Source organism: Corythoichthys intestinalis, chromosome 5 (genome assembly GCF_030265065.1).
Source record: "Corythoichthys intestinalis isolate RoL2023-P3 chromosome 5, ASM3026506v1, whole genome shotgun sequence".
NCBI lineage: Eukaryota > Metazoa > Chordata > Actinopteri > Syngnathiformes > Syngnathidae > Corythoichthys > Corythoichthys intestinalis.
Genome location: NC_080399.1, coordinates 55,741,467 through 55,768,905, shown reverse-complemented (window position 1 = coordinate 55,768,905; position 27,439 = coordinate 55,741,467). Strand labels below are relative to the sequence as shown.

Genomic DNA, 27,439 nt, shown 5'->3' with positions numbered 1-27,439 from the left:
AAAACAAAATTTCCCCAAATCAACAGAAAATGACCAGATATCAATAGGACGTGTCCCCCAAACTTCCCCAATTCCATTGACGCTTATGAAGGGTGCCGCCATTGACTTCCATGGACGTCCAAAATTTTTCCCAATCATTTTCAATGGGGAAAAAACTAAATTTCTCCAAATCAACAGAAAATGACCAGATATCAATAGGACGTATACCCCAAACGTCTCCAACTCCATTGACGCTTATGGGGGGTGCTGCCATTGACGTCCATGGACGTCCAAAATGTTTCCCATTCATTTTCAATGGGAAAATTTTTTTTTTCCCCAAATCAACAGAAAATGACTAGATATCAATAGGACGTGGCCCCCAAATGTCCCCGATTGCATTGCTGCTTATGGAGGGTGATGCCATTGACGTCCAGGGACGTCCAAACTTCCCATTCATTTCCAATGGCATTTCTTCATGTTTGTTCATTCTATTGATGCCAATGTACTTGGATTCCATTGACGCTTATGTAAGTTGATACCATTGACGTCCATAGACGTCCAAAATTTTTCCCATTCATTTTCAATGGGAAATTTTTTTTTTTCCCCAAATCAACAGAAAATGACTAGATATCATTAGGACGTGTCCCCCAAATGTCCCCGATTGCATTGCCGCTTATGGAGGGTGATGCCATTGACGTTCATGGACGTCCAAACTTCCCATTAAATCCCAATGGCATTTCTTCATGTTTGTTCATTCTATTGATGCCAATGTACTTGGATTCCATTGACGCTTATGTAAGTTGATACCATTGACGTCCATGGACGTCCAAAATTTTTCCCATTCATTTTCAATGGGAATTTTTTTTTTTTCCCCAAATCAACAGAAAATGACTAGATATCAATAGGACGTGTCCCCCAAATGTCCCCGATTGCATTGCCTCTTATGGAGGGTGATGCCATTGACGGCCACGGACGTCCAAACTTCCCATTCATTTCCAATGGCATTTCTTCATGTTTGTTCATTCTATTGATGCCAATGTACTTGGATTCCATTGACGCTTATGTAAATTGATACCATTGACGTCCATAGACGTCCAAAATTTTTCCCATTCATTTTCAATGGGAATTTTTTTTTTCCCCCAAATCAACAGAAAATGACTAGATATCATTAGGACTTGTCCCCCAAATGTCCCCGATTGCATTGCCGCTTATGGGGGGTGATGCCATTGACGTCCATGGACGTCCAAACTTCCCAATCATTTCCAAAGCCATTTCTTCATGTTTGTTCATTCTATTGATGCCAATGTACTTGGATTCCATTGACGCTTATGTAAGTTGATACCATTGACGTCCATGGACGTCCAAAATTTTTCCCATTCATTTTCAATGGGAATTTTTTTTTTCCCCCAAATCAACAGAAAATGACTAGATATCATTAGGACGTGGCCCCCAAATGTCCCCGATTGCATTGCTGCTTATGGAGGGTGATGCCATTGACGTCCAGGGACGTCCAAACTTCCCATTAATTTCCGATGGCATTTCTTCATGTTTGTTCATTCTATTGATGCCAATGTACTTGGATTCCATTGACGCTTATGTAAGTTGATACCATTGACGTCCATGGACGTCCAAAATTTTTCCCATTCATTTTCAATGGGAAATTTTTTTTTTTTCCCTAAATCAATAGAAAATGACTAGATATCATTCGGACGTGTCCCCCAAATGTCCCCGATCGCATTGCCGCTTATGGAGGGTGATGCCATTGACGTCCATGGACGTCCAAACTTCCCATTCATTACCAATGGCATTTCTTCATGTTTTTTCATTCTATTGATGCCAATGTACTTGGATTCCATTGACGCTTATGTAAGTTGATACCATTGACGTCCATGGACGTCCAAAATTTTTCCCATTCATTTTCAATGGGAATTTTTTTTTTTCCCCCAAATCAACAGAAAATGACTAGATATCATTAGGACGTGTCCCCCAAATGTCCCCGATTGCATTGCCGCTTATGGAGGGTGATGCCATTGACGTTCATGGACGTCCAAACTTCCCATTAAATCCCAATGGCATTTCTTCATGTTTGTTCATTCTAGTGATGCCAATGCACTTGGAATTCCATTGACGCTTATGGGGGGTGCTGCCATTGACGTCCATGGACGTCCAAAATTTTACCCATTCATTTTCAATGGGAATTTTTTTTTTTTCCCCAAATCAACAGAAAATGACTAGATATCAATAGGACGTGTCCCCCAAATGTCCCCGATTGCATTGCCGCTTATGGAGGGTGATGCCATTGACGTTCATGGACGTCCAAACTTCCCATTCATTTCCAATGGCATTTCTTCATGTTTTTTCATTTTATTGATGCCAATGTACTTGGATTCCATTGACGCTTATGTAAGTTGATACCATTGACGTCCATGGACGTCCAAAATTTTTCCCATTCATTTTCAATGGGAATTTTTTTTTTTTTTCCCAAATCAACAGAAAATGACTAGATATCATTAGGACGTGTCCCCCAAACTTCCCCGATTCCATTAACAATTATGAAAGGTGCCGCCATTGACGTCCATGGACGTCCAATTCTCCCATTCATTTCTAACGGCTTTTACTTTGTTTTTTGCCAATGACTGGCATTATGATCCATTCTATTGATAGACCTGAGTGGGGCTAAGATCTGTATCTCCACAGAGGAAAGACCAAGGTGTGTAATTTCTCCCGAAATTGCAGTTTCTAGTTATTATTATTATTATTCAATAATTGTCGACGTTTTTTTCGGCGCGCCGCGCAGCCCGAACCGTACCTCCGATCGGTACCGTTCAAGTATCGGCACGACCGGAATTTTCGCGCGACGATGGGAATTTTTCAAACGGCCCCGAAAAATTTTCCGTTCGCCCGTAAACGGCAATTTTCCGGAAAAAAAAAAAAGTTTCAAAATGTATCTAGTCCTACAATTTTGGACCAAATCACATAATTTGGGCATCAAAAATTCCAGGACATTGAGGGGCATAAAAGTTGTATACAGAATTTGGCAAAACTTTACGGTTCCCCGGAAATTTGCCAAAAACTTTCCTATTCATTTTGAATGGAAAAAAAACGCGCGCTTCACAGCCCGAACCGTTAGACCGATCGGCACCGTTCAAGTATCGGCACGACCGGAATTTTCGCGTGACACAGGAAATTTTACAAATGGCCCCGAAAATGTTTCCGTTCGTCCGCAAACGGCAATTTTCCGTGAAAAAAAAAAAAGTTTCAAAATGTATCTAGTCCTACAATTTTTGACCAAATCACATAATTTGGGCATCAAAAATTCCGGGACGGTGAGGGGCATAAAAGTTGTATACAGAATTTGGAAAAAATTTACGGTTCCCCGGATATTTGCCAAAAACTATCCCATTCATTTCTAATGGGAAAAGTTCCCATTCACTTTCAATAGGATTTCCAATGGACTTTACATTGCATTGCCATTGACGGCCATGCATGTCGAATCTATTGATGCCAATGTTCTTGGATTCAATTGACTATATGGATATCGATGCCATTGACGGCCATGGACGTCCAAAATTTTTCCCATTCATTTTCAATGGGAATTTTTTTTTTTTCCCCAAATCAACAGAAAATGACTGGATATCAATAGGACGTGTCCCCCAAATGTCCCCGATTGCATTGCTGCTTATGGAGGGTGATGCCATTGACGTTCATGGACGTCCAAACTTCCCATTCATTTCCAATGGCATTTCTTCATGTTTGTTCATTCTATTGATGCCAATGTACTTGGTATCCATTGACGCTTATGTAAGTTGATACCATTGACGTCCATGGACGTCCAAAATTTTTCCCATTCATTTTCAATGGGAATTTTTTTTTTTTCCCCAAATCAACAAAAAATGACCAGATATCAATAGGACGTGTCCCCCAAACTTCCCCAATTCCATTGACGCTTATGGAGGGTGCCGCCATTGACGGCTATGGAAGTCCAAATTTCCCATTCATTTCTAATGGCATTTAATTATGTTTTTTCATTCTATTGATGCCGATGTACTTGGATTCCATTGACGCCTATGTAAGTTGATACCATTGACGTGCATGGACGTCCAAAAATTTTCCCATTCATTTTCAATGGGAATTTTTTTTTTTTTTCCCAAATCAACAAAAAATGACCAGATATCAATAGGACGTGTCCCCCCAAACTTCTCCAATTCTATTGAGGCTCATGAGTGGTGCCGCCAATGACGTCCACGGACGTCCAATTCTCCCAATCATTTCTAATGGCTTTTACTTTGTTTAGTGCCAATGACTGGCATTATGATCCATTCTATTGATAGACCTGAGTGGGGCTAAGATCTGTATCTCCACAGAGGAAAGACCAAGGTGTGTAATTTCTCCCGAAATTGCAGTTTCTAGTTATTATTATTATTCAATAATTGTCGACGTTTTTTTCGGCGCGCCGCGCAGCCCGAACCGTACCTCCGATCGGTACCGTTCAAGTATCGGCACGACCGGAATTTTCGCGCGACGATGGGAATTTTTCAAACGGCCCCGAAAAATTTTCCGTTCGCCCGTAAACGGCAATTTTCCGGAAAAAAAAAAAAGTTTCAAAATGTATCTAGTCCTACAATTTTGGACCAAATCACATAATTTGGGCATCAAAAATTCCAGGACATTGAGGGGCATAAAAGTTGTATACAGAATTTGGCAAAACTTTACGGTTCCCCGGAAATTTGCCAAAAACTTTCCTATTCATTTTGAATGGAAAAAAAACGCGCGCTTCACAGCCCGAACCGTTAGACCGATCGGCACCGTTCAAGTATCGGCACGACCGGAATTTTCGCGTGACACAGGAAACTTTACAAATGGCCCCGAAAATTTTTCCGTTCGTCCGTAAACGGCAATTTTCCGTAAAAAAAAAAAAAGTTTCAAAATGTATCTAGTCCTACAATTTTTGACCAAATCAAATAATTTGGGCATCAAAAATTCCGGGACGGTGAGGGGCATAAAAGTTGTATACAGAATTTGGAAAAAAATTACGCTTCCTCGGAAATTTGCCAAAAACTATCCCATTCATTTCGAAAGGGAAAAGTCCCATTCACTTCCAATGGGATTTCCAATGGAATTTACATTGCATTGATGCCATTGACGGCCATGCATGTCGAATCTACTGACGCCAATGTACTTGGATTCAATTGATTATATGGATGTCGATGCCATTGACTGCCATGGACGTCCAAAATTTTTCCCATTCATTTTCAATGGGGAAAAAACAAAATTACCCCAAATCAACAGAAAATGACCAGATATCAATAGGACGTGTCCCCCAAACTTCCCCAATTCCATTGACGCTTATGAAGGGTGCCGCCATTGACTTACATGGACGTCCAAAATTTTTCCCATTCATTTTCAATGGGGAAAAAACTACATTTCTCCAAATCAACAGAAAATGACCAGATATCAATAGGACGTATACCCCAAACGTCCCCAACTCCATTGACGCTTATGGGGGGTGCTGCCATTGACGTCCATGGACGTCCAAAATTTTACCCATTCATTTTCAATGGGAATTTTTTTTTTTTCCCCAAATCAACAGTAAATGACTAGATATCAATAGGACGTGTCCCCCAAATGTCCCCAATTGCATTGCTGCTTATGGAGGGTGATGCCATTGACGTCCAGGGACGTCCAAACTTCCCATTCATTTCCAATGGCATTTCTTCATGTTTGTTCATTCTATTGATGCCAATGTACTTGGATTCCATTGACGCTTATGTAAGTTGATACCAGTGACGTCCATGGACGTCCAAAATTTTTCCCATTCATTTTCAATGGGAAATTTTTTTTTTTCCCCAAATCAACAGAAAATGACTAGATATCAATAGGACGTTTCCCCCAAAAGTGCCCGATTGCATTGCTGCTTATGGAGGGTGATGCCATTGACGTCCACGGACGTCCAAACTTCCCATTAATTTCCAATGGCATTTCTTAATGATTGTTCATTCTATTGATGCCAATATACTTGGATTCCATTGACGCTTATGTAAGTTGATACCAGTGACGTCCATGGACGTCCAAAATTTTTCCCATTCATTTTCAATGGGAAATTTTTTTTTTTCCCCAAATCAACAGAAAATGACTAGATATCAATAGGACGTTTCCCCCAAATGTGCCCGATTGCATTGCTGCTTATGGAGGGTGATGCCATTGACGTCCACGGACGTCCAAACTTCCCATTCATTTCCAATGGCATTTCTTAATGATTGTTCATTCTATTGATGCCAATATACTTGGATTCCATTGACGCTTATGTAAGTTGATACCATTGACGTCCATGGACGTCCAAAATTTTTCCCATACATTTTCAATGGGAATTTTTTTTTTTTTCCCCAAATCAACAGAAAATGACTAGATATCAATAGGACGTTTCCCCCAAATGTGCCCCATTGCATTGCTGCTTATGGAGGGTGATGCCATTGACGTCCACGGACGTCCAAACTTCCCATTAATTCCAATGGCATTTCTTCATGTTTGTTCATTCTATTGATGCCAATGTACTTGGATTCCATTGACGCTTATGTAAGTTGATACCATTGACGTCCATGGACGTCCAAAATTTTTCCCATTCATTTTCAATGGGAAATTTTTTTTTTTCCCCAAATCAACAGAAAATGACTAGATATCATTAGGACGTGTCCCCCAAATGTCCCCGATTGGATTGCTGCATATGGAGGGTGATGCCATTGACGTCCATGGACGTCCAAACTTCCCATTTATTTCCAATGGCATTTCTTCATGTTTGTTCATTCTATTGATGCCAATGTACTTGGATTCCATTGACGCTTATGTAAGTTGATACCATTGACGTCCATGGACGTCCAAAATTTTTCCCATTCATTTTCAATGGGAATTTTTTTTTTTTCCCCAAATCAACAGAAAATGACTAGATATCAATAGGACGTGTCCCCAAAATGTCCCCGATTGCATTGCCGCTTATGGAGGGTGATGCCATTGACGTTCATGGACGTCCAAACTTCCCATTAAATCCCAATGGCATTTCTTCATGTTTGTTCATTCTATTGATGCCAATGTACTTGGATTCCATTGACGCTTATGTAAGTTGATACCAGTGACGTCCATGGACGTCCAAAATTTTTCCCATTCATTTTCAATGGGAAATTTTTTTTTTTCCCCAAATCAACAGAAAATGACTAGATATCAATAGGACGTTTCCCCCAAATGTGCCCGATTGCATTGCTGCTTATGGAGGGTGATGCCATTGACGTCCACGGACGTCCAAACTTCCCATTCATTTCCAATGGCATTTCTTAATGATTGTTCATTCTATTGATGCCAATATACTTGGATTCCATTGACGCTTATGTAAGTTGATACCAGTGACGTCCATGGACGTCCAAAATTTTTCCCATTCATTTTCAATGGGAATTTTTTTTTTTTCCCCCAAATCAACAGAAAATGACTAGATATCAATAGGACGTTTCCCCCAAATGTGCCCCATTGCATTGCTGCTTATGGAGGGTGATGCCATTGACTTCCACGGACGTCCAAACTTCCCATTAATTCCAATGGCATTTCTTCATGTTTGTTCATTCTATTGATGCCAATGTACTTGGATTCCATTGACGCTTATGTAAGTTGATACCATTGACGTCCATGGACGTCCAAAATTTTTCCCATTCATTTTCAATGGGAAATTTTTTTTTTTCCCCAAATCAACAGAAAATGACTAGATATCATTAGGACGTGTCCCCCAAATGTCCCCGATTGGATTGCTGCATATGGAGGGTGATGCCATTGACGTCCATGGACGTCCAAACTTCCCATTTATTTCCAATGGCATTTCTTCATGTTTGTTCATTCTATTGATGCCAATGTACTTGGATTCCATTGACGCTTATGTAAGTTGATACCATTGACGTCCATGGACGTCCAAAATTTTTCCCATTCATTTTCAATGGGAATTTTTTTTTTTTCCCCAAATCAACAGAAAATGACTAGATATCATTAGGACGTGTCCCCCAAATGTCCCCGATTGCATTGCCGCTTATGGAGGGTGATGCCATTGACGTTCATGGACGTCCAAACTTCCCATTAAATCCCAATGGCAGTTCTTCATGTTTGTTCATTCTATTGATGCCAATGTACTTGGATTCCATTGACGCTTATGTAAGTTGATACCATTGACGTCCATGGACGTCCAAAAATTTTCCCATTCATTTTCAATGGGAATTTTTTTTTTTCCCCCAAATCAACAGAAAATGACTAGATATCAATAGGACGTGTCCCCCAAATGTCCCCGATTGCATTGCCTCTTATGGAGGGTGATGCCATTGACGTCCACGGACGTCCAAACTTCCCATTTATTTCCAATGGCATTTCTTCATGTTTGTTCATTCTATTGATGCCAATGTACTTGGATTCCATTGACGCTTATGTAAGTTGATACCATTGACGTCCATGGACGTCCAAAATTTTTCCCATTCATTTTCAATGGGAATTTTTTTTTTCTTCCCCAAATCAACAGAAAATGACTAGATATCATTAGGACGTGTCCCCCAAATGTCCCCGATTGCATTGCCGCTTATGGAGGGTGATGCCATTGACGTTCATGGACGTCCAAACTTCCCATTAAATCCCAATGGCATTTTTTCATGTTTGTTCATTCTATTGATGCCAATGTACTTGGATTCCATTGACGCTTATGTAAGTTGATACCATTGACGTCCATGGACGTCCAAATTTTTCCCATTCATTTTCAATGGCAAAAACAAAAAATGTCCCCAAATCAGTAGGAAATCACCAGATATCAATAGGACCTTTACCCCAAATGTCCCCGATAGCATTGATGCTTATGGAGGGTGATGCCATTGACGTCCATGGACGTCCAAATTTTTCCCATTCATTTTCAATGGGGAAAAAAAAAAAAATTCCCAAATCAACAGAAAATGACCAGATATCAATAGGACTTGTCCCCTAAACGTCTCCGACTCTATTGACGCTTATGGAGGGTGCTGCCATTGACGGACATGGACGTCCAATTCTCCCAATCTTTTCTAATGGCTTTTACTTTGTTTAGTGCCATTGACTGGCATTATGGTCCATTCTATTGATAGACCTGAGTGGGGCTAAGATCTGTATCTCCACAGAGGAAAGACCAAGGTGTGTAATTTCTCCCGAAATTGCAGTTTCTAGTTATTATTATTATTATTCAATAATTCTCCGCGTTTTTTTGAGCCAACGCACAGCCCAAACCGTAGCACCGATCGGCACCGTTGAAGTATCGGCACGACCGGATTTTTCGCGTGACGATGGGAATTTTTCAAACCGCCACGAAAAATTTTCCGTTCGCCCGTAAACGGCAATTTTCCGAAAAATAAAAAAAGTTTCAAAATGTATCTAGTCCTACAATTTTTGACCAAATCACATAATTTGGGCATCAAAAATTCCGGGACGGTGAGGGGCATAAAAGTTGTATACAGAATTTGGCAAAAATTTACGGTTCCCCGGAAATTTGCCAAAAACTTTCTTATTCATTTTGAATGGAAAAAAAACGCGCGCTTCACAGCCCGAACCGTTAGACCGATCGGCACCGTTCAAGTATCGGCACGACCGGAATTTTCGCGTGACACAGGAAACTTTACAAATGGCCCCGAAAATTTTTCCGTTCGTCCGTAAACGGCAATTTTCCGTGAAAAAATAAAAAGTTTCAAAATGTATCTAGTCCTACAATTTTTGACCAAATCACATAATTTGGGCATCAAAAATTCCGGGACGGTGAGGGGCATAAAAGTTGTATACAGAATTTGGAAAAAAATTACGCTTCCTCGGAAATTTGCCAAAAACTATCCCATTCATTTCGAATGGGAAAAGTCCCATTCACTTCCAATGGGATTTCCAATGGAATTTACATTGCATTGATGCCATTGACGGCCATGCATGTCGAATCTACTGATGCCAATGTACTTGGATTCAATTGATTATATGGATGTCGATGCCATTGACTGCCATGGACGTCCAAAATTTTTCCCATTCATTTTCAATGGGGAAAAAACAAAATTACCCCAAATCAACAGAAAATGACCAGATATCAATAGGACGTGTCCCCCAAACTTCCCCAATTCCATTGACGCTTATGAAGGGTACCGCCATTGACTTACATGGACGTCCAAAATTTTTCCCATTCATTTTCAATGGGGAAAAAACGAAATTTCTCCAAATCAACAGAAAATGACCAGATATCAATAGGACGTATATCCCAAACGTCCCCAATTCCATTGACGCTTATGGGGGGTGCTGCCATGGACGTCCATGGACGTCCAAAATTTTACCCATTCATTTTCAATGGGAAATTTTTTTTTTTCCCCAAATCAACAGAAAATGACTAGATATCAATAGGACCTGTCCCCCAAATGTCCCCGATTGCATTGCTGCTTATGGAGGGTGATGCCATTGACGTCCAGGGACGTCCAAACTTCCCATTCATTTCCAATGGCATTTCTTCATGTTTGTTCATTCTTTTGATGCCAATGTACTTGGATTCCATTGACGCTTATGTAAGTTGATACCATTGACGTCCATGGACGTCCAAAATTTTTCCCATTCATTTTCAATGGGAATTTTTTTTTTTTTCCCCAAATCAACAGAAAATGACTAGATATCAATAGGACGTTTCCCCCAAATGTGCCCGATTGCATTGCTGCTTATGGAGGGTGATGCCATTGACGTCCATGGACGTCCAAACTTCCCATTAATTTCCAATGGCATTTCTTCATGTTTGTTCATTCTATTGATGCCAATGTACTTGGATTCCATTGACGCTTATGTAAGTTGATACCATTGACGTCCATGGACGTCCAAAATTTTTCCCATTCATTTTCAATGGGAATTTTTTTTTTTTCCCCAAATCAACAGAAAATGACTAGATATCATTAGGACGTGTCCCCCAAATGTCCCCGATTGCATTGCCGCTTATGGGGGGTGATGCCATTGACGTTCATGGACGTCCAAACTTCCCATTCATTTCCAAAGGCATTTCTTCATGTTTGTTCATTCTATTGATGCCAATGTACTTGGATTCCATTGACGCTTATGTAAGTTGATACCATTGACGTCCATGGACGTCCAAAATTTTTCCCATTCATTTTCAATGGGAATTTTTTTTTTTCCCCAAATCAACAGAAAATGACTAGATATCATTAGGACGTGTCCCCCAAATGTCCCCGATTGCATTGCCGCTTATGGGGGGTGATGCCATTGACGTCCATGGACGTCCAAACTTCCCATTCATTTCCAATGGCATTTCTTCATGTTTGTTCATTCTATTGATGCCAATGTACTTGGATTCCATTGACGCTTATGTAAGTTGATACCATTGACGTCCATGGACGTCCAAAATTTTTCCCATTCATTTTCAATGGGATTTTTTTTTTTTTCCCCAAATCAACAGAAAATGACTAGATATCATTAGGACGTGTCCCCCAAATGTCCCCGATTGCATTGCCGCTTATGGAGGGTGATGCCATTGACGTTCATGGACGTCCAAACTTCCCATTCATTTCCAATGGCATTTTTTCATGTTTGTTCATTTTATTGATGCCAATGTACTTAGTATCCATTGACGCTTATGTAAGTTGATACCATTGACGTCCATGGACGTCCAAAATTTTTCCATTCATTTTCAATGGGAATTTTTTTTTTTTTCCCAAATCAACAGAAAATGACTAGATATCATTAGGACGTGTCCCCCAAACTTCCCCGATTCCATTAACAATTATGAAAGGTGCCGCCATTGACGTCCATGGACGTCCAATTCTCCCATTCATTTCTAACGGCTTTTACTTTGTTTTTTGCCAATGACTGGCATTATGATCCATTCTATTGATAGACCTGAGTGGGGCTAAGATCTGTATCTCCACAGAGGAAAGACCAAGGTGTGTAATTTCTCCCGAAATTGCAGTTTCTAGTTATTATTATTATTCAATAATTCTCCGCGTTTTTTTGAGCCAACGCACAGCCCAAACCGTAGCACCGATCGGCACCGTTGAAGTATCGGCACGACCGGATTTTTCGCGTGACGATGGGAATTTTTCAAACCGCCACGAAAAATTTTCCGTTCGCCCGTAAACGGCAATTTTCCGAAAAATAAAAAAAGTTTCAAAATGTATCTAGTCCTACAATTTTTGACCAAATCACATAATTTGGGCATCAAAAATTCCGGGACGGTGAGGGGCATAAAAGTTGTATACAGAATTTGGCAAAAATTTACGGTTCCCCGGAAATTTGCCAAAAACTTTCTTATTCATTTTGAATGGAAAAAAAACGCGCGCTTCACAGCCCGAACCGTTAGACCGATCGGCACCGTTCAAGTATCGGCACGACCGGAATTTTCGCGTGACACAGGAAACTTTACAAATGGCCCCGAAAATTTTTCCGTTCGTCCGTAAACGGCAATTTTCCGTGAAAAAATAAAAAGTTTCAAAATGTATCTAGTCCTACAATTTTTGACCAAATCACATAATTTGGGCATCAAAAATTCCGGGACGGTGAGGGGCATAAAAGTTGTATACAGAATTTGGAAAAAAATTACGCTTCCTCGGAAATTTGCCAAAAACTATCCCATTCATTTCGAATGGGAAAAGTCCCATTCACTTCCAATGGGATTTCCAATGGAATTTACATTGCATTGATGCCATTGACGGCCATGCATGTCGAATCTACTGATGCCAATGTACTTGGATTCAATTGATTATATGGATGTCGATGCCATTGACTGCCATGGACGTCCAAAATTTTTCCCATTCATTTTCAATGGGGAAAAAACAAAATTACCCCAAATCAACAGAAAATGACCAGATATCAATAGGACGTGTCCCCCAAACTTCCCCAATTCCATTGACGCTTATGAAGGGTACCGCCATTGACTTACATGGACGTCCAAAATTTTTCCCATTCATTTTCAATGGGGAAAAAACGAAATTTCTCCAAATCAACAGAAAATGACCAGATATCAATAGGACGTATATCCCAAACGTCCCCAATTCCATTGACGCTTATGGGGGGTGCTGCCATGGACGTCCATGGACGTCCAAAATTTTACCCATTCATTTTCAATGGGAAATTTTTTTTTTTCCCCAAATCAACAGAAAATGACTAGATATCAATAGGACCTGTCCCCCAAATGTCCCCGATTGCATTGCTGCTTATGGAGGGTGATGCCATTGACGTCCAGGGACGTCCAAACTTCCCATTCATTTCCAATGGCATTTCTTCATGTTTGTTCATTCTTTTGATGCCAATGTACTTGGATTCCATTGACGCTTATGTAAGTTGATACCATTGACGTCCATGGACGTCCAAAATTTTTCCCATTCATTTTCAATGGGAATTTTTTTTTTTTTCCCCAAATCAACAGAAAATGACTAGATATCAATAGGACGTTTCCCCCAAATGTGCCCGATTGCATTGCTGCTTATGGAGGGTGATGCCATTGACGTCCATGGACGTCCAAACTTCCCATTAATTTCCAATGGCATTTCTTCATGTTTGTTCATTCTATTGATGCCAATGTACTTGGATTCCATTGACGCTTATGTAAGTTGATACCATTGACGTCCATGGACGTCCAAAATTTTTCCCATTCATTTTCAATGGGAATTTTTTTTTTTTCCCCAAATCAACAGAAAATGACTAGATATCATTAGGACGTGTCCCCCAAATGTCCCCGATTGCATTGCCGCTTATGGGGGGTGATGCCATTGACGTTCATGGACGTCCAAACTTCCCATTCATTTCCAAAGGCATTTCTTCATGTTTGTTCATTCTATTGATGCCAATGTACTTGGATTCCATTGACGCTTATGTAAGTTGATACCATTGACGTCCATGGACGTCCAAAATTTTTCCCATTCATTTTCAATGGGAATTTTTTTTTTTCCCCAAATCAACAGAAAATGACTAGATATCATTAGGACGTGTCCCCCAAATGTCCCCGATTGCATTGCCGCTTATGGGGGGTGATGCCATTGACGTCCATGGACGTCCAAACTTCCCATTCATTTCCAATGGCATTTCTTCATGTTTGTTCATTCTATTGATGCCAATGTACTTGGATTCCATTGACGCTTATGTAAGTTGATACCATTGACGTCCATGGACGTCCAAAATTTTTCCCATTCATTTTCAATGGGATTTTTTTTTTTTTCCCCAAATCAACAGAAAATGACTAGATATCATTAGGACGTGTCCCCCAAATGTCCCCGATTGCATTGCCGCTTATGGAGGGTGATGCCATTGACGTTCATGGACGTCCAAACTTCCCATTCATTTCCAATGGCATTTTTTCATGTTTGTTCATTTTATTGATGCCAATGTACTTAGTATCCATTGACGCTTATGTAAGTTGATACCATTGACGTCCATGGACGTCCAAAATTTTTCCATTCATTTTCAATGGGAATTTTTTTTTTTTTCCCAAATCAACAGAAAATGACTAGATATCATTAGGACGTGTCCCCCAAACTTCCCCGATTCCATTAACAATTATGAAAGGTGCCGCCATTGACGTCCATGGACGTCCAATTCTCCCATTCATTTCTAACGGCTTTTACTTTGTTTTTTGCCAATGACTGGCATTATGATCCATTCTATTGATAGACCTGAGTGGGGCTAAGATCTGTATCTCCACAGAGGAAAGACCAAGGTGTGTAATTTCTCCCGAAATTGCAGTTTCTAGTTATTATTGCTATTATTATTCCGATTTGTATTCATAATGTATTTGTTTGCTCTTTGTAATTGATATTTGCAATAGTGCCATCAATATTTATTGAGAACTTAGTGTAGGTTTTCGGGCTGTAGAACGAATTAATGGAATTATAGTGTATTCCTATGGGAAAATCCTGCTCGACATACGACCATTTCGACTTACAAACAAGGTCCGAACGAATTAACTTCGTATGTAGCGGTACCACTGTATGTTGTTGGAAGCGGAATGTTTTGATCAGCGACCAGCTGCTACAAAAGCGCCAGTGTGGATCCATCTCGCCATGTACCTTGAATCGAAACCAGCAGCAGACAATAAGTTTAAGACAATAAGGATTTGGCTCGCTGCTTTAAACTTAAATGATCCAACTAAAAGATTGTTCTTTATCACTTTGTTGATTGTTTGTGGACAAAATTCTCAGTCTGTGCAGCCTGTGTTAACATGAGGTGGAGATTGATATGCCAACCACCTGAGTGACCAAAATGAAGCGAAATTACAAATAATTTAAATATGACAGTTGCCGAATGCAGAAGTGCTGCAAGGGGTTTTGTTGTTACAAGGAAATATTACATGGTATTTTTCACCTGGTTATAGTCATGGTATTATGAGCTCAGCACCCATATAAACACAAGCAGTTTCTTTTATATTGCAGATAGTGATCAGAATAAAACTATAAGACCGCATGATTTTATTTCTTATAACATTTTGTGCATGTGCAAAACAGGTCAGCAAATCACAGTTTATAAAAGAATTTGAAAAATATTAACGTAGGTGGAGCGTAACTCAAGCCTTCCATCACCCACAACTTTAGGTAGCATATGTAAAAGGTAGAATGCACGTAGTCTTGATATAACACCATTTACCATTTACCATATATGTCCATCAACATATAGTAAGTTGTTGTGAGGCACATCAAATTGTCTTCCCTTGCCTAACAGTGCTTTCGAACTGTTAACAAAAAACTTGTAAGACCTGGATTTATGCATTGATGAGGGTAAGAAGCCCGTGTGTGAGTGTTTTCCATTTCTTTATTGTTGTATAACTCTGTTCAGCAAAACTAATAGCTGTGACGCAAAACACGGAATTGTAGTCAAATTGAACATAATTGTACAGTCCTACACAGTGACTACACAAACTGATTAGCAGCAGTTGCAAGCATAGCTTAGTAGTTAGCATGTGTTGCAGCCAGAACAGTAGTTGTACTAAGTAATAATAAACATCATCATAATAAGTAATTACAATCATTATCGTGTCTTGGTTTCACATCTGCCTTCATGAACACAAATTCCCACAAATTAATTAACATAAACCTTCTGTTAAAGCGATCCATTGATAGAAAGACTTGTAGTTCTTAAAAGATAAATGTTTGTACAAGTTATAGAAATTTTATATTAAAACCCCTCTTCATGTTTTCGTTTTAATAAAATTTGTAAAATTTTCAATCAAAAAATAAACTAGTAGATCGCCATTGCTGATGTCAATAATTACACAATGCTCATTGTGCTTAAACCCATAAATTCAGTCGCACCAAAGTGCCAGCAGAGGGAGACAAAAAACACAAGTAACAAGTGGGCATGACACTGTGGTGTCATTTTATTCTGAGCGGGGCATGTGTGTTGATTGTGTCAAATATTTTAACGTGATTAGTTAAAAAAATTAATTACCACCCCTTAACGCGATAATTTTGACAGCCCTAATCAGGACACATTCAACTTTGTTGCTGTGCCTTGGGGATTTTCAGGTTCCTGATTGTTTTCCTTTCACTGCCATTAAATCAACAAAATACAAAAATATTGTGGCTGTGGTCACTCTTTCTTCATGTTGTACTCCCATGTCGTGATGATGGCAGATAGATGCGGTATTTAAAAAAAAAAAATTGAAGGATTTTGATGAGTGATGCCACTCCAGTTTCATTGTTGTTTTGGTTCGAGAACTTGTAAAATGGAAGTCGCGAGCAGAAATGCGGAAGTACAGCGGTACCTCGGAAACTTGTCTATACCCAGTCACGTCACCCAACAGTTTCGAATTAGCATGTTCAGCTGTGCAGTGTTCCAAACAGTGTTTTTTTTTTATCATTTCATGTAAACGACCCATCAGTTTTGTTTAGCACCTTTTTCATCTCTTTCAGAACGCGTTCCAGCCATAAAATTCTATGTTAATGATTATTTGGTTGAAACAATATAGTTTCAGTTTGAACATAAAATATCTTGTCTTAGTAATGGATTCACATAAATATTGGTTGAACATGATTTGCAAATCATTGTATTTTGTTTACCACAATGTCACAACTTGATATAAATTGGGGTTGTATTATAGCTTCTGCTACTTTTTGATTGTAGTCGTACTTGGAAACCCAAATATTACCAAGGTGGTATGCTACATGTTTGAGAGTCAATGTTCTTAAATCGGGAGTATCCAAACTACTCCACAAAATGCCGCAGTAGATGCAGCATTTTATTCCAATCAAGACATCTTTTCATCAGTCTGTTTTTTTAGTTTAAACAAGATTGCTGCTTGTTTAACTGTAGTTGAAACCTAATTGATTAAACTGTGCGTGTGCTGGATCAGTTGGAACAAAAACCAGGACTGATTTGGAGACCTGTGCTATGAATGATTCAGCAATCTTAATGAGCATTTAAATTTTTATGCTTCAGGGTCCAGACAGCCAATCCACCTGTTGCATGCAAGTGACGACGGCAACTGGCTCGTAGCGGCCAACACAGGCTGTGAGGTTCACGTCTACAACCTTCAAAAGCTGAAGGTGATTGGAGATTAATTTTATTAGTCTGCACAGTGTGTGTCCATTCACCATTGAACTTTTTCCCATTGCGTGTGCTCCTAGCTTCACTGCTCAGTGCCAGTGTACAGCTCCTGTCCTACTGCTATGGCCATCCACCCAACCACCAGAAACCTCATCGTAGTCCATGCTGACCAGCAGGTTGAACACGCCGGTCATCTCTGTCTCATGATAGCCCAGTCTTCCACTTACTTTATCTATGTGCCATACGTGCATGGATTATTGCTCTGCAGATATTTGAGTTCTCTCTGGTCCAAAAGGAGTACACAGAGTGGAGTCGCAAGCTGCAGAAACATGGGTTGCACCCTGTGTGGCTGCAGAGGGATACGCCTATCACCCACATCACCTTTAATCACAAGAACTCGGCTCACATTCTTTTGCACGACGCGTTTATGTTCTGCATTATTGACAAGAGCCTGGTATGTAAGGAGACCGTGACCGCAATTCACTTGGCTTGCCCTGTACTGTTGTCAAAATGGCTTTTTAAATCATACACCTGTAGCCCCTCCCAGAAGCAAAATCTCAGCTGTCTAATCAGATGACACTTCGGAGTCTTCCCGAGTCGGAAAGGATAAGACACAGCCACTCGTTCAAGATTTGCAAAACCTTTCAGGTACCATTATGATACCCACATGGCTTCATTATCTTTGCATTGAAATCTTGACTTCAACAAAATCTCATTGTGCTTTTATCTAAAAATCTGAATTTTGAACAGCCTATTTTTGGCATTAGTGCAAAAATAGCAATGTAGACTCAGCCAGACTATGTTCGCGTCACAATTAAGATCATTGAGAGATAATCAAATGTTTAGCTTTGTTTGGTCAAGAGTGTAACTGAGATGTAATGGAGAATGCAGAAACTAGATTGATACCATAAAAAAAAAAGAATGTTAACCTCTGCTTGAAATGACTTGTTGTTATGATAGTTTCATGGTGTATTTCTGTGAGTGTTCATTCCCGTATGTGTTTCACCAATTTCATGACGATTCAATATTGATACGATATTTCCCGATATTACAAAGTCTGCTATGATTCGATTCAATGGCCGTCAGTGGATTTAATACTATATAATGTGCACGTGTAACACAATTGGTTCCATCTCACCTAAAGCAAAAACTACAGTTACCGGTATTTGGATATTTCTGACAACTGTTGCCAATACATTTCACACATTTGAATACAACTCATTCTTTTTAACAAAACAGCATATCTAAAAGATGGCGATATTTATTGGTTTTGCATATTGATTGATTTCCCTTTGCTTGTGCTTAGCCAATTGTTATATTCGTCCACATAGATTAACTGTTGCATCCTTAATAACATTGCTACATACTGTAATCTTATAAAATTTAGGAAAACATGCATTTTTCTAAATATCTGCTCTATAAAAATCAGTGTTACGATCAAAGAAAACACATTTGTTGCTCCAATTCTAGGGCTGCAGCTATCAATTATTTTAGTAGTCGATTAATCGATGAAGTAGTTAGTTCGAATAATCGAGTAATCGGATAAGGAACGTAAAAAATGATACCTGAGCTGAGCCCCGAACAGTATAAAAAAATAAATAAATAAATGAGAATCTACTGTATGTGCAACAAAAGAACAATTGGCTAAAGACCGATAGCTTAAATGCTATAATATAACGTTTTATTTATTTATTTATTTATTTACAATGCTCTTGACAAATGGTCCAGACACTAATTCCCACAAAAAAAGAAAAACGTCCAAATATACCTATGAACTAAACTACGAATGCTTTAAAAAAAACATTAGCTCAAACAAAAACTTAGCATATGTTGGTCTTAACAGGGAGCAGCTGAATTCAGCCATGTGCAGTGCATCCACCCAAATCAATAAAACTAAATGCAAACACTTTCAAAACAAACCATTACCACGCCACTTTAAGTAAACGAATACTCGAAGCAACAAAATTTAATTTGAATCTTTTTTTATTTCCTAATCAAATACTCGAGTTAATCGATTAATCGTTGCAGCACTATCCAACATATTTCAAAAAGATTAGCCTGAATAGTATTATTGGTTTTCCTGACAAATCTATCTATAAACTGCAACTGGTCCAAAACCGGATTCGGGATCATCAGAAGAACTCCTTCCTTGAGCCACATTACACCTATTTTTCGGCAACACCACATTAAATTCCATGTCATTTACAACATAGACTTCATAATGTATTGACATGACATATTCCCCACTAACTGCGTCACTGCCCCCGAAGGGGGCCGTCCAACACTCCGCTTCATTTATTAGCAGTCGGTCACATGCAGCGATCTAACGCCAGATTTAGGTTTGAAAAGTACGAAAGCTGTACTGCATACAAACAGGAAGGATTGTCTCAGGAGTGATTTGTTCGGGGATTCAAGGTAATTATTATATTTTTCGTACCATGCATGCATTTTGAAACGTGAAAAAAATCAATGGGAGAAATTTGCAGCTACAGCATTGGCATTATACTTAGCAATATTCATGTAAAATAATTGCTACCTTCACGTTTTTTTGTTGTTGTTTTTTTTTTTTGTTTTTAACCAAGAATCGAGACTCTTACGTCCATATCTATAAAGAATTAAGGGATTTAAGCATTAAAAAGCTTTGTTTACATATGGCAGCTGCTAATTTCCTTACTGACCTCAATTTTACGTAAAATAAATGCTATCTGCACGTTTTTTTGCTTTTAGCCAAAAATTGAGACTCTTTTACGTCCATATCTATAAAGAATTCAGGGATTCAAGCATTTATTCACAAGAATTTTCAACGAAAAAAGCTCTTTGTTTCATATGGCAGCCGCTAATTTCCTTACTGACCGCAATATTTACGAAAAAAAAGTTACGTGCACTTTAAAAAAAAAATTTTTTTATGGACTTCTTCACGTCCGTATCTATAAAGAATTCAGATATTTAAGCATTTATTCCCAAGAATTTTTAACGGAAAAAGCTTTGTTTACATATGGCAGCCGCTAATTTCCTTACCGACTAGCATCACAGTTCGCAACATTTACGCAAAATAAATACTACGTGCAGTTTTTTTGCTTTTAACCAAGAGCCGAGACTGTTTTATGTCCATATCTATTAAGAATTCAGAGATTTAAGCATTTATTCACAAGAATTTCTGACGGAAAAAGCTCTTTGTTAACGTATGGCAGCCGCTAATTTCCTGACTGACTAGCCTCAGAGTTCGCAATATTTACGTTAAATAAATGCTACCTACACTTTTTTTTTTTTTTTGCTTTTAACCAAGAATCGAGACTCTCTTACGTCCATATCTATAAAGAATTAAGGGATTTAAGCATTAAAAAGCTTTGTTTACATATGGCACCTGCTAATTTCCTTACGGACCGCAATTGTACGTAAAATTCTATCTGCACGGTTTTTTTTGCTTCTAGCCAAGAATTGACTCTTTTACGTCCATATCTATAAAGAATTCAGGGATTTAAGCATTTATTCACAAGAATTTATGACTGAAAAAGATTTGTTTACATATGGCAGCCGCTAATTTCCTTACCGGCTAGCCTCACAGTTCGCAACATTTACATAAAATAAATACTACCTGCACAGTTTTTTGCTTTTAACCAAGAACCGAGACTGTTTTATGTCCATATCTATAAAGAATTCAGAGATTTAAGCATTTATTCACAAGAATTTTTGACGGGAAAAGCTTTTTTTAACATATGGCAGCCGCTAATTTCCTGACTGGCTTGCCTCAGAGTTCGCAATATTTACGTTAAATAAATGCTACCGGCACTTTTTTTTTTTTTTTTTTTTTTTTGCTTTTAACCAAGAATAGAGACTCTCTTATGTCCATATCTATAAAGAATTAAGGGATTTAAGCATTAAAAAGCTTTGTTTACATATGGCAGCTGCTAATTTCCTTACGGACTGCAGTTTTACGTAAAATAAATTCTATCTGCACGTTTTTTTTTGCTTTTAGCCAAGAATCGAGACTCTTTTACGTCCATATTTATAAAGAATTCAGGGATTTAAGCATTTATTCACAAGAATTTATGACGGAAAAAGCTTTGTTTCCATACGGCAGCCGCTAATTTCCTTACCGACTAGCCTCACAGTTCGCAACATTTACATAAAATAAATACTACCTGCAGTTTTTTTGCTTTTAACCAAGAACCGAGACTGTTTTATGTCCATATCTATAAAGAGTTCAGAGATTTAAGCATTTATTCACAAGAATTTTTGACGGAAAAAGCTTTTTTTAACATATGGCAGCCGCTAATTTCCTGACTGACTAGCCTCAGAGTTCGCAATATTTACGTTAAATAAATGCTACCTGCACTTTTTTTGTTGTTGTTGTTGTTGCTTATAACCAAGAATCGAGACTGTTTTACGTCCATACCTATAAAAAATTCAGGCATTCAAGCATTTATTCACAAGAATTTTCAACATAAAAAGCTTTGTTTCTCCACTCGGTCAGCTTTGACGGAGATAGGCCCCTTATGAATCGGCCCCATGTCCCGTCAATGCATTTTGAAGTCTATGGTTACAAAATCCTTTCATGAACTTTCTGGGCCTGAAACCACCAGCATGAGCGGCCTGGGGGGTTTGGTAGAGTGGCCCGGGAGTCATTAAAAGACCGGCCCACTTTATGGACTGTGTTGCAAGCCATCTAGCCGGCAACACAAGTACCCCTACCTGCATATTTATGGAAAAAAAAAAAACAGTATTTGATGTTGTTTTGGACAAAAATATTATAGTAACCAATAACCCGAGCCCTAATTAGCAGAGAGTAAAATAATTGCAACAGTGTAGTGATTTTAAAGTATGTAGTGATTTTAATGCAAACAGGTCATTGATAGGATGAACTATAACATTTGTAAACCTTTAGAGAACTGTAACCTGATCAAAGTACACATGTAGGACCTTCTAATTCAAATTTTCTAAATATTGGTCCAGTAAAATGCATAGTTTTGAGTTTGGGAGTGGTCAGAGAGGTCCACTACTGTTATTTACCAACCCTGGCCAGAATTCCTTCAGAATTGTGGGTTTACAGTCCTGCAAAATTGAGAACTGCCACAAAATGGGAACTGTAACCTACCATCTACTGACCCGTTGTTATGGGGAATCACATAATATTGTACTGACGCGACAGCGCAAATAACGCACAGTTGAAGCGGTTTTAAGATCAGGCGACTTTTTTCCTTAAATGATGACAATGGTGCTGTTACATATTTTAAAGTGTTGAGTTTTTTAAAGAGTTGGGAACAACGTGTGCATACGGAAGTCAACTGCCTTACAGCTCGGTTGGAATTCATTAACATAATGCTTGGATTATGGGGTGTGCTAATTTTAGGGTCTGCTCATTTGACCACAGGAACACGAACGTCCACTGTCTTGACCGCAGTCACCAATTCCTACTTATTTTTCACCCAATACTTATTTTTCCCTTGTACGTGTAAAATATATAGGGTCGCAGTTCGCGCACATGTAGTGACACTAAACCCTAATTATTTTAGGAATTACGACCCTAACTATTTCTCCCGACACCGGCCAACCGGGAAAATCCTGGTATGCCCGTCTGTCCTTGCCCACCAGGCCCCATAGTATCTCACTAACCTCCTACATATTCATGTTCACACCATCTTCATCTAATTTTCTCACGATCCCACTAGCCCGTTTGGCCACCATGAAATCAAGAGCCTTTAGTCACTCAGCTAGCTCCCTGCCTGAGGAGCACCTTCCCTGAACATTTGAAGACATAGGAATCTCTTACAACCTTCAAGTCACAGCTTAGAACATTTATGTAGAAAGGCTTATTCTTCCTCATAATTCTGTTTTTTTTTTTACTTGTAATTTCATGATTTTATGGGTTTTATCTGTGTGTATTTTAACTTTTTACTTGTACATTGGCCTAGAGTGTTCTCAAAGGCTCCGAGAAATGGTTTATTTTTCCAAAGTTATGGCATTACTCTGTGTGGTGTTTAATTTTGAAGAAAATAAAACTATTGACTGAGCAATATGCTGCATACTGTAGATGGAAAATTACTAATAGGCTTGGTTGAATGCAATGTTTAACACTGACATAACAAAGGAAAATTGAAGCCTTTGGGAGGGACTGGAATGTGCAATCGCCACGTGTTTTTAGCAAGTGCGTGGTATGCTAAATAGATTGAGGCTGTGGGACTTGAAGCCACGTGAAGAAAAGTGTTAGAGATTCGTCATTTAGGGAGGGGCCTGCTCAGTGGCACACAGGTACTTGAAGTGGCGTGAATGATAAACTGATGAATGCAACAGTGTTGTGGGACTTGCATATCACCTTTAGAAATATAATCTTGGGCAGATAGAAATATTGACTCATGTGTTTTTTCCTCTCTTAGCACCTTTTAAGTTTGACTCAGCTGGAGGACCAGTCCCTGGTCGCTGTTGAACGCCCCCTTGTAGACATCCAATCTCAGCTGCCGCCTCCAGTTCGGCAGAAGAAGTTCGCCACCTAATGAAAAGAACCAAACACCAGGTTTCATGTGATCGCTTTTGTCAAAGAACTGAGGCTGGGCCAGGCCACATCCAGAAAAGTTGCTACTTTGTAAAAGTTTTGATAAATAAAATGGTTACCAACATTCTTGTTGGGTGAAGCTGATTTGCTGGCCTATGTAATTTTAATCTTCTTGATACTAACAAAAGGGAATGTGTTAATATGCTTTGGGTTTACAGTGGTGACTATTCTGAAATACTGTACATATTAATATTCGTGCTGTCAACTGAAAATTCCTAATCGCATTTAATCACATTTTTTCATAGTTAACTCTTGGTTAACAAGCACTTTTTTGAGCAAAAAAAGTAATAATTCTGTCCCAATATTTTATTCAGTTTTAATACTAGTGCCGTCAAGCGATAAAAAGAGAATCGCATGCAGTCCATTTTTATTTTTCTTATGTAAATATTGTTATATATATATATATAGTTTTAAATACACCTGTTAATACAGGAGTTGAACAGTTTTCTTACCTTACATAATTCAAAATTAATCCTCATTAGAAATAAAATTTGGGCAACTTTACACTTGTAAAGATTAAGAATTTGAATGACATGCCGTGTGATTTTACGACGTTTATAGTCGTAGGTGCCTCATTCATAAAGGCAACCACCATTTTCCCCAAATAACTTAAATGGATGGCACAGAGAAAAAGTGGTTAGCAAGTCCACTAACATGGGTTCAAGCCTAGCGTGCTGCATGGAGTTTCTAGTTTTTAATTTTGTTTTCTTTTTGGTACGATAACACTTATATTAGGGGTGTGCCATCTTAGGCACCCCACGATTCGATTCGATTCAGGGTGCTACGCAGGGGTCGCGTTAACCGAATATTTTCCGTCATTGACAGATTTATTAAAACGGTGACGGAAAAAACTGAAGTTCACCTGTCATTTTGACAGGTTGCAATTCACACCCCAGACCACGGGGTGGCGAGTGAGCATATTAATTAGCTATTGTCTCTCTTGATGCATGACGTCGTTGGCCTTACTCTGAAAAATGTCAAGGCAACTGAGTGTCCGAAGTTTCTTCAAAAAGCCCCAAAACGACGATGGTGTTGATAAAAGAGGTGAAAAAACAGGGACTGCACAAGCGGGCACGCAGTTCCAGTCCATGCGCACCAGGAGGAAGGTGTAAGACTCCGTTCAGGCCACAGCAGGTGAACTGTTAATTTCATTGGTCCATATGTAGCCTTACCTACTGGGGCCACAGTCAGCTGTTTTTGTCACTGCGGAGAAAAAGTTACATATTCATCTGCTTGATGTGTGATGGCACGGTGTGGATTCTTTGTTAAGCTTGTTCGGACAGAATATTAATTTAAAATGAATGAAAACTAAATACTATTGAATATGATGAAGCGGTATGCAATGTTAAGAGTCTTGTTAGCTCGAATTGCTGTGTCCAGCCGCTGTAGCTCTGCTGCTCTCTGTGAACTCTATTCAAGCCGGAACGTGCGCGGCTCTTAAGTGTCTCTGTCACGTGACTGTGTCGTAGCCGCTAACGCGCTCGGCCAAATGGACACACAAGTACAGAAGGTGAATTATGCCAAACAAAGGGTCACCACAATGTCATTATCATCATTTAAAAAATTTAAGTGACTGGTAAAAATAGATTATGACCGGATTTTTATGACCCTGTCAGTCAAAATGACAGACAACGAAAAAGTCTAGCGCAACCTCTGGTGCTACGATTCGATTATTGAATGAATTATCATATATATCGCTGCATCCTACATTACTAATTAGTAAAGTAATGCAAAAAAATTATATCCATTATTTATTTAAAATATCCTAATGATTCAACAGGAACAATGGAAACATGCGCATACAACAAAACGCTGCCCTTAAACTGCTTTTTATTTATTTTTATTTTTTTTTTACAAGAAAAAATGGTCTCATCAGACCATAGGACATGGTTCCAGTAATCCATGTGCTTTGGTGACGTCTTCAGCAAACTGTTTGCGGGCTTTCTTGTGTACCGTCTTCAGAAGAGGCTTCCTCCTGGGGTGACAGCCATGCACACCAAAGATGTAGAGTGCGGCGTATGGTCTGAGCACTAACAGGCTGACCCCCCACCTCTTCAGTCTCTGCGGCAATGCTGACAGCACTCCTGTAAGGAGTCACATGGCATTTTGGAGGGAAAATGACAAGCAGTACCCAATTTGGACATTTAGGGATGTACGTTTTTTTTAAGGGGTGTACTCGCTTTTATTGCCAGGGGTTTAGATATTAATGGCTATATTTTGAGGGGAAAATAAACTCTTTTATATAAGCTGTACTCAGACTACTTGTCATTGTGTCAAAGTGTCATTTTGTCCGTGTTGTCCCATGAAAAGATATACCGGTACTTAAATATCTGCAGAAATGCGAGGGGTGTACTCACTTTTGTGATACACGATTAGTCCTACTCAGTCGCTTTGGTACATTTCTCAAATAATTCTCGCCATTTGCCTAACAATTTGCGCACTTCTTTCAAACGTCTGTTTATTGATGTCAAGCAATCCACAATGACAGTCAAAAAAAAGCACTCGACACAAAAAAAAATGTCAAAATGTTCTTACAATTCTCTATGGTGTAAAAATATGCAATTCCTCTCTATATTGGTTCACTTATAAACAAAAAAAAAACTTTATCAAAACCATTTTCAGAACCCCACGCTGTACATCTGATCTTTTCAAGATCCATACAGTGTTGTCAATAAAGGCGATGGAGATTAACGGCGTTCTAATGGCGTTATTTTTTTCAGTAGTGAATAATCTAATGAATTACTTTTCCCATCTGTGTAACGCTATTACCATTACTGAGGATGTGAAGAGGCCCGTTACTACAATTTGGTTGAATCAAGCGCGAGCCGTCGGATTTTGGCACACCCATAGATAGGGATGGGAATCGAAATCCGATTCCAATTCAGAACCGGTTCCTTGTGTTTCGAGGCCTCGACATCACAATGAAAAAGCCTGAACGATCCCTTTAACGATTCCTAAAGACGCATATTGCGTTGTGATGTGTCTTGTTGTCCAGACGCATCAAACTAGCATGGCGCCAAGAACCACCCGCTCCAAAGTTTGGCTACACTTCACCAGGAAAGAGGGTGAAAATGAAAGGTTACGATGGTTTAGCACGAGCATTGCAGCCGTAAACATAACAATGACAGCACGTAGGTTCAAACGCCCGAAAGTGTGTCTTTACTTCACGAGGAAAAATTACAACAAAACGACTTGCAGTCTTGCAAGGTGGAGATAACTGCATCGGGAGGGAAGGTGGAGATAACTGCATCGGGAGGGAATAAGACTGCACTGTCCTCACAGAGACGCTAAGGCTTAGTCCTGGCTATATAGCTAGCTAAACTCCCAAATGAGGATACAGAAGACGTTGGTATAATTTGCTGACTTTATTCAACC

The 27,439-nt window shown here is 39.2% G+C and overlaps 1 protein-coding gene across 1 annotated transcript in view; it reads left to right on the top strand.

Annotated features, from left to right (window-relative positions):
• utp4 (UTP4 small subunit processome component) overlaps positions 1-24,146 on the top strand; it is a 41,209-nt gene extending 17,063 nt beyond the window's left edge. Inside the window, exons 12-16 of the mRNA XM_057835907.1 lie at positions 17,407-17,513; positions 17,595-17,690; positions 17,783-17,968; positions 18,052-18,162; positions 23,889-24,146. Coding sequence (XP_057691890.1) covers positions 17,407-17,513; positions 17,595-17,690; positions 17,783-17,968; positions 18,052-18,162; positions 23,889-24,005 — 617 coding nt within the window. The 3' untranslated portion in view covers positions 24,006-24,146. The remainder of the gene's footprint in view (positions 1-17,406; positions 17,514-17,594; positions 17,691-17,782; positions 17,969-18,051; positions 18,163-23,888) is intronic.
• The last annotated feature ends 3,293 nt before the right edge of the window (positions 24,147-27,439 follow it).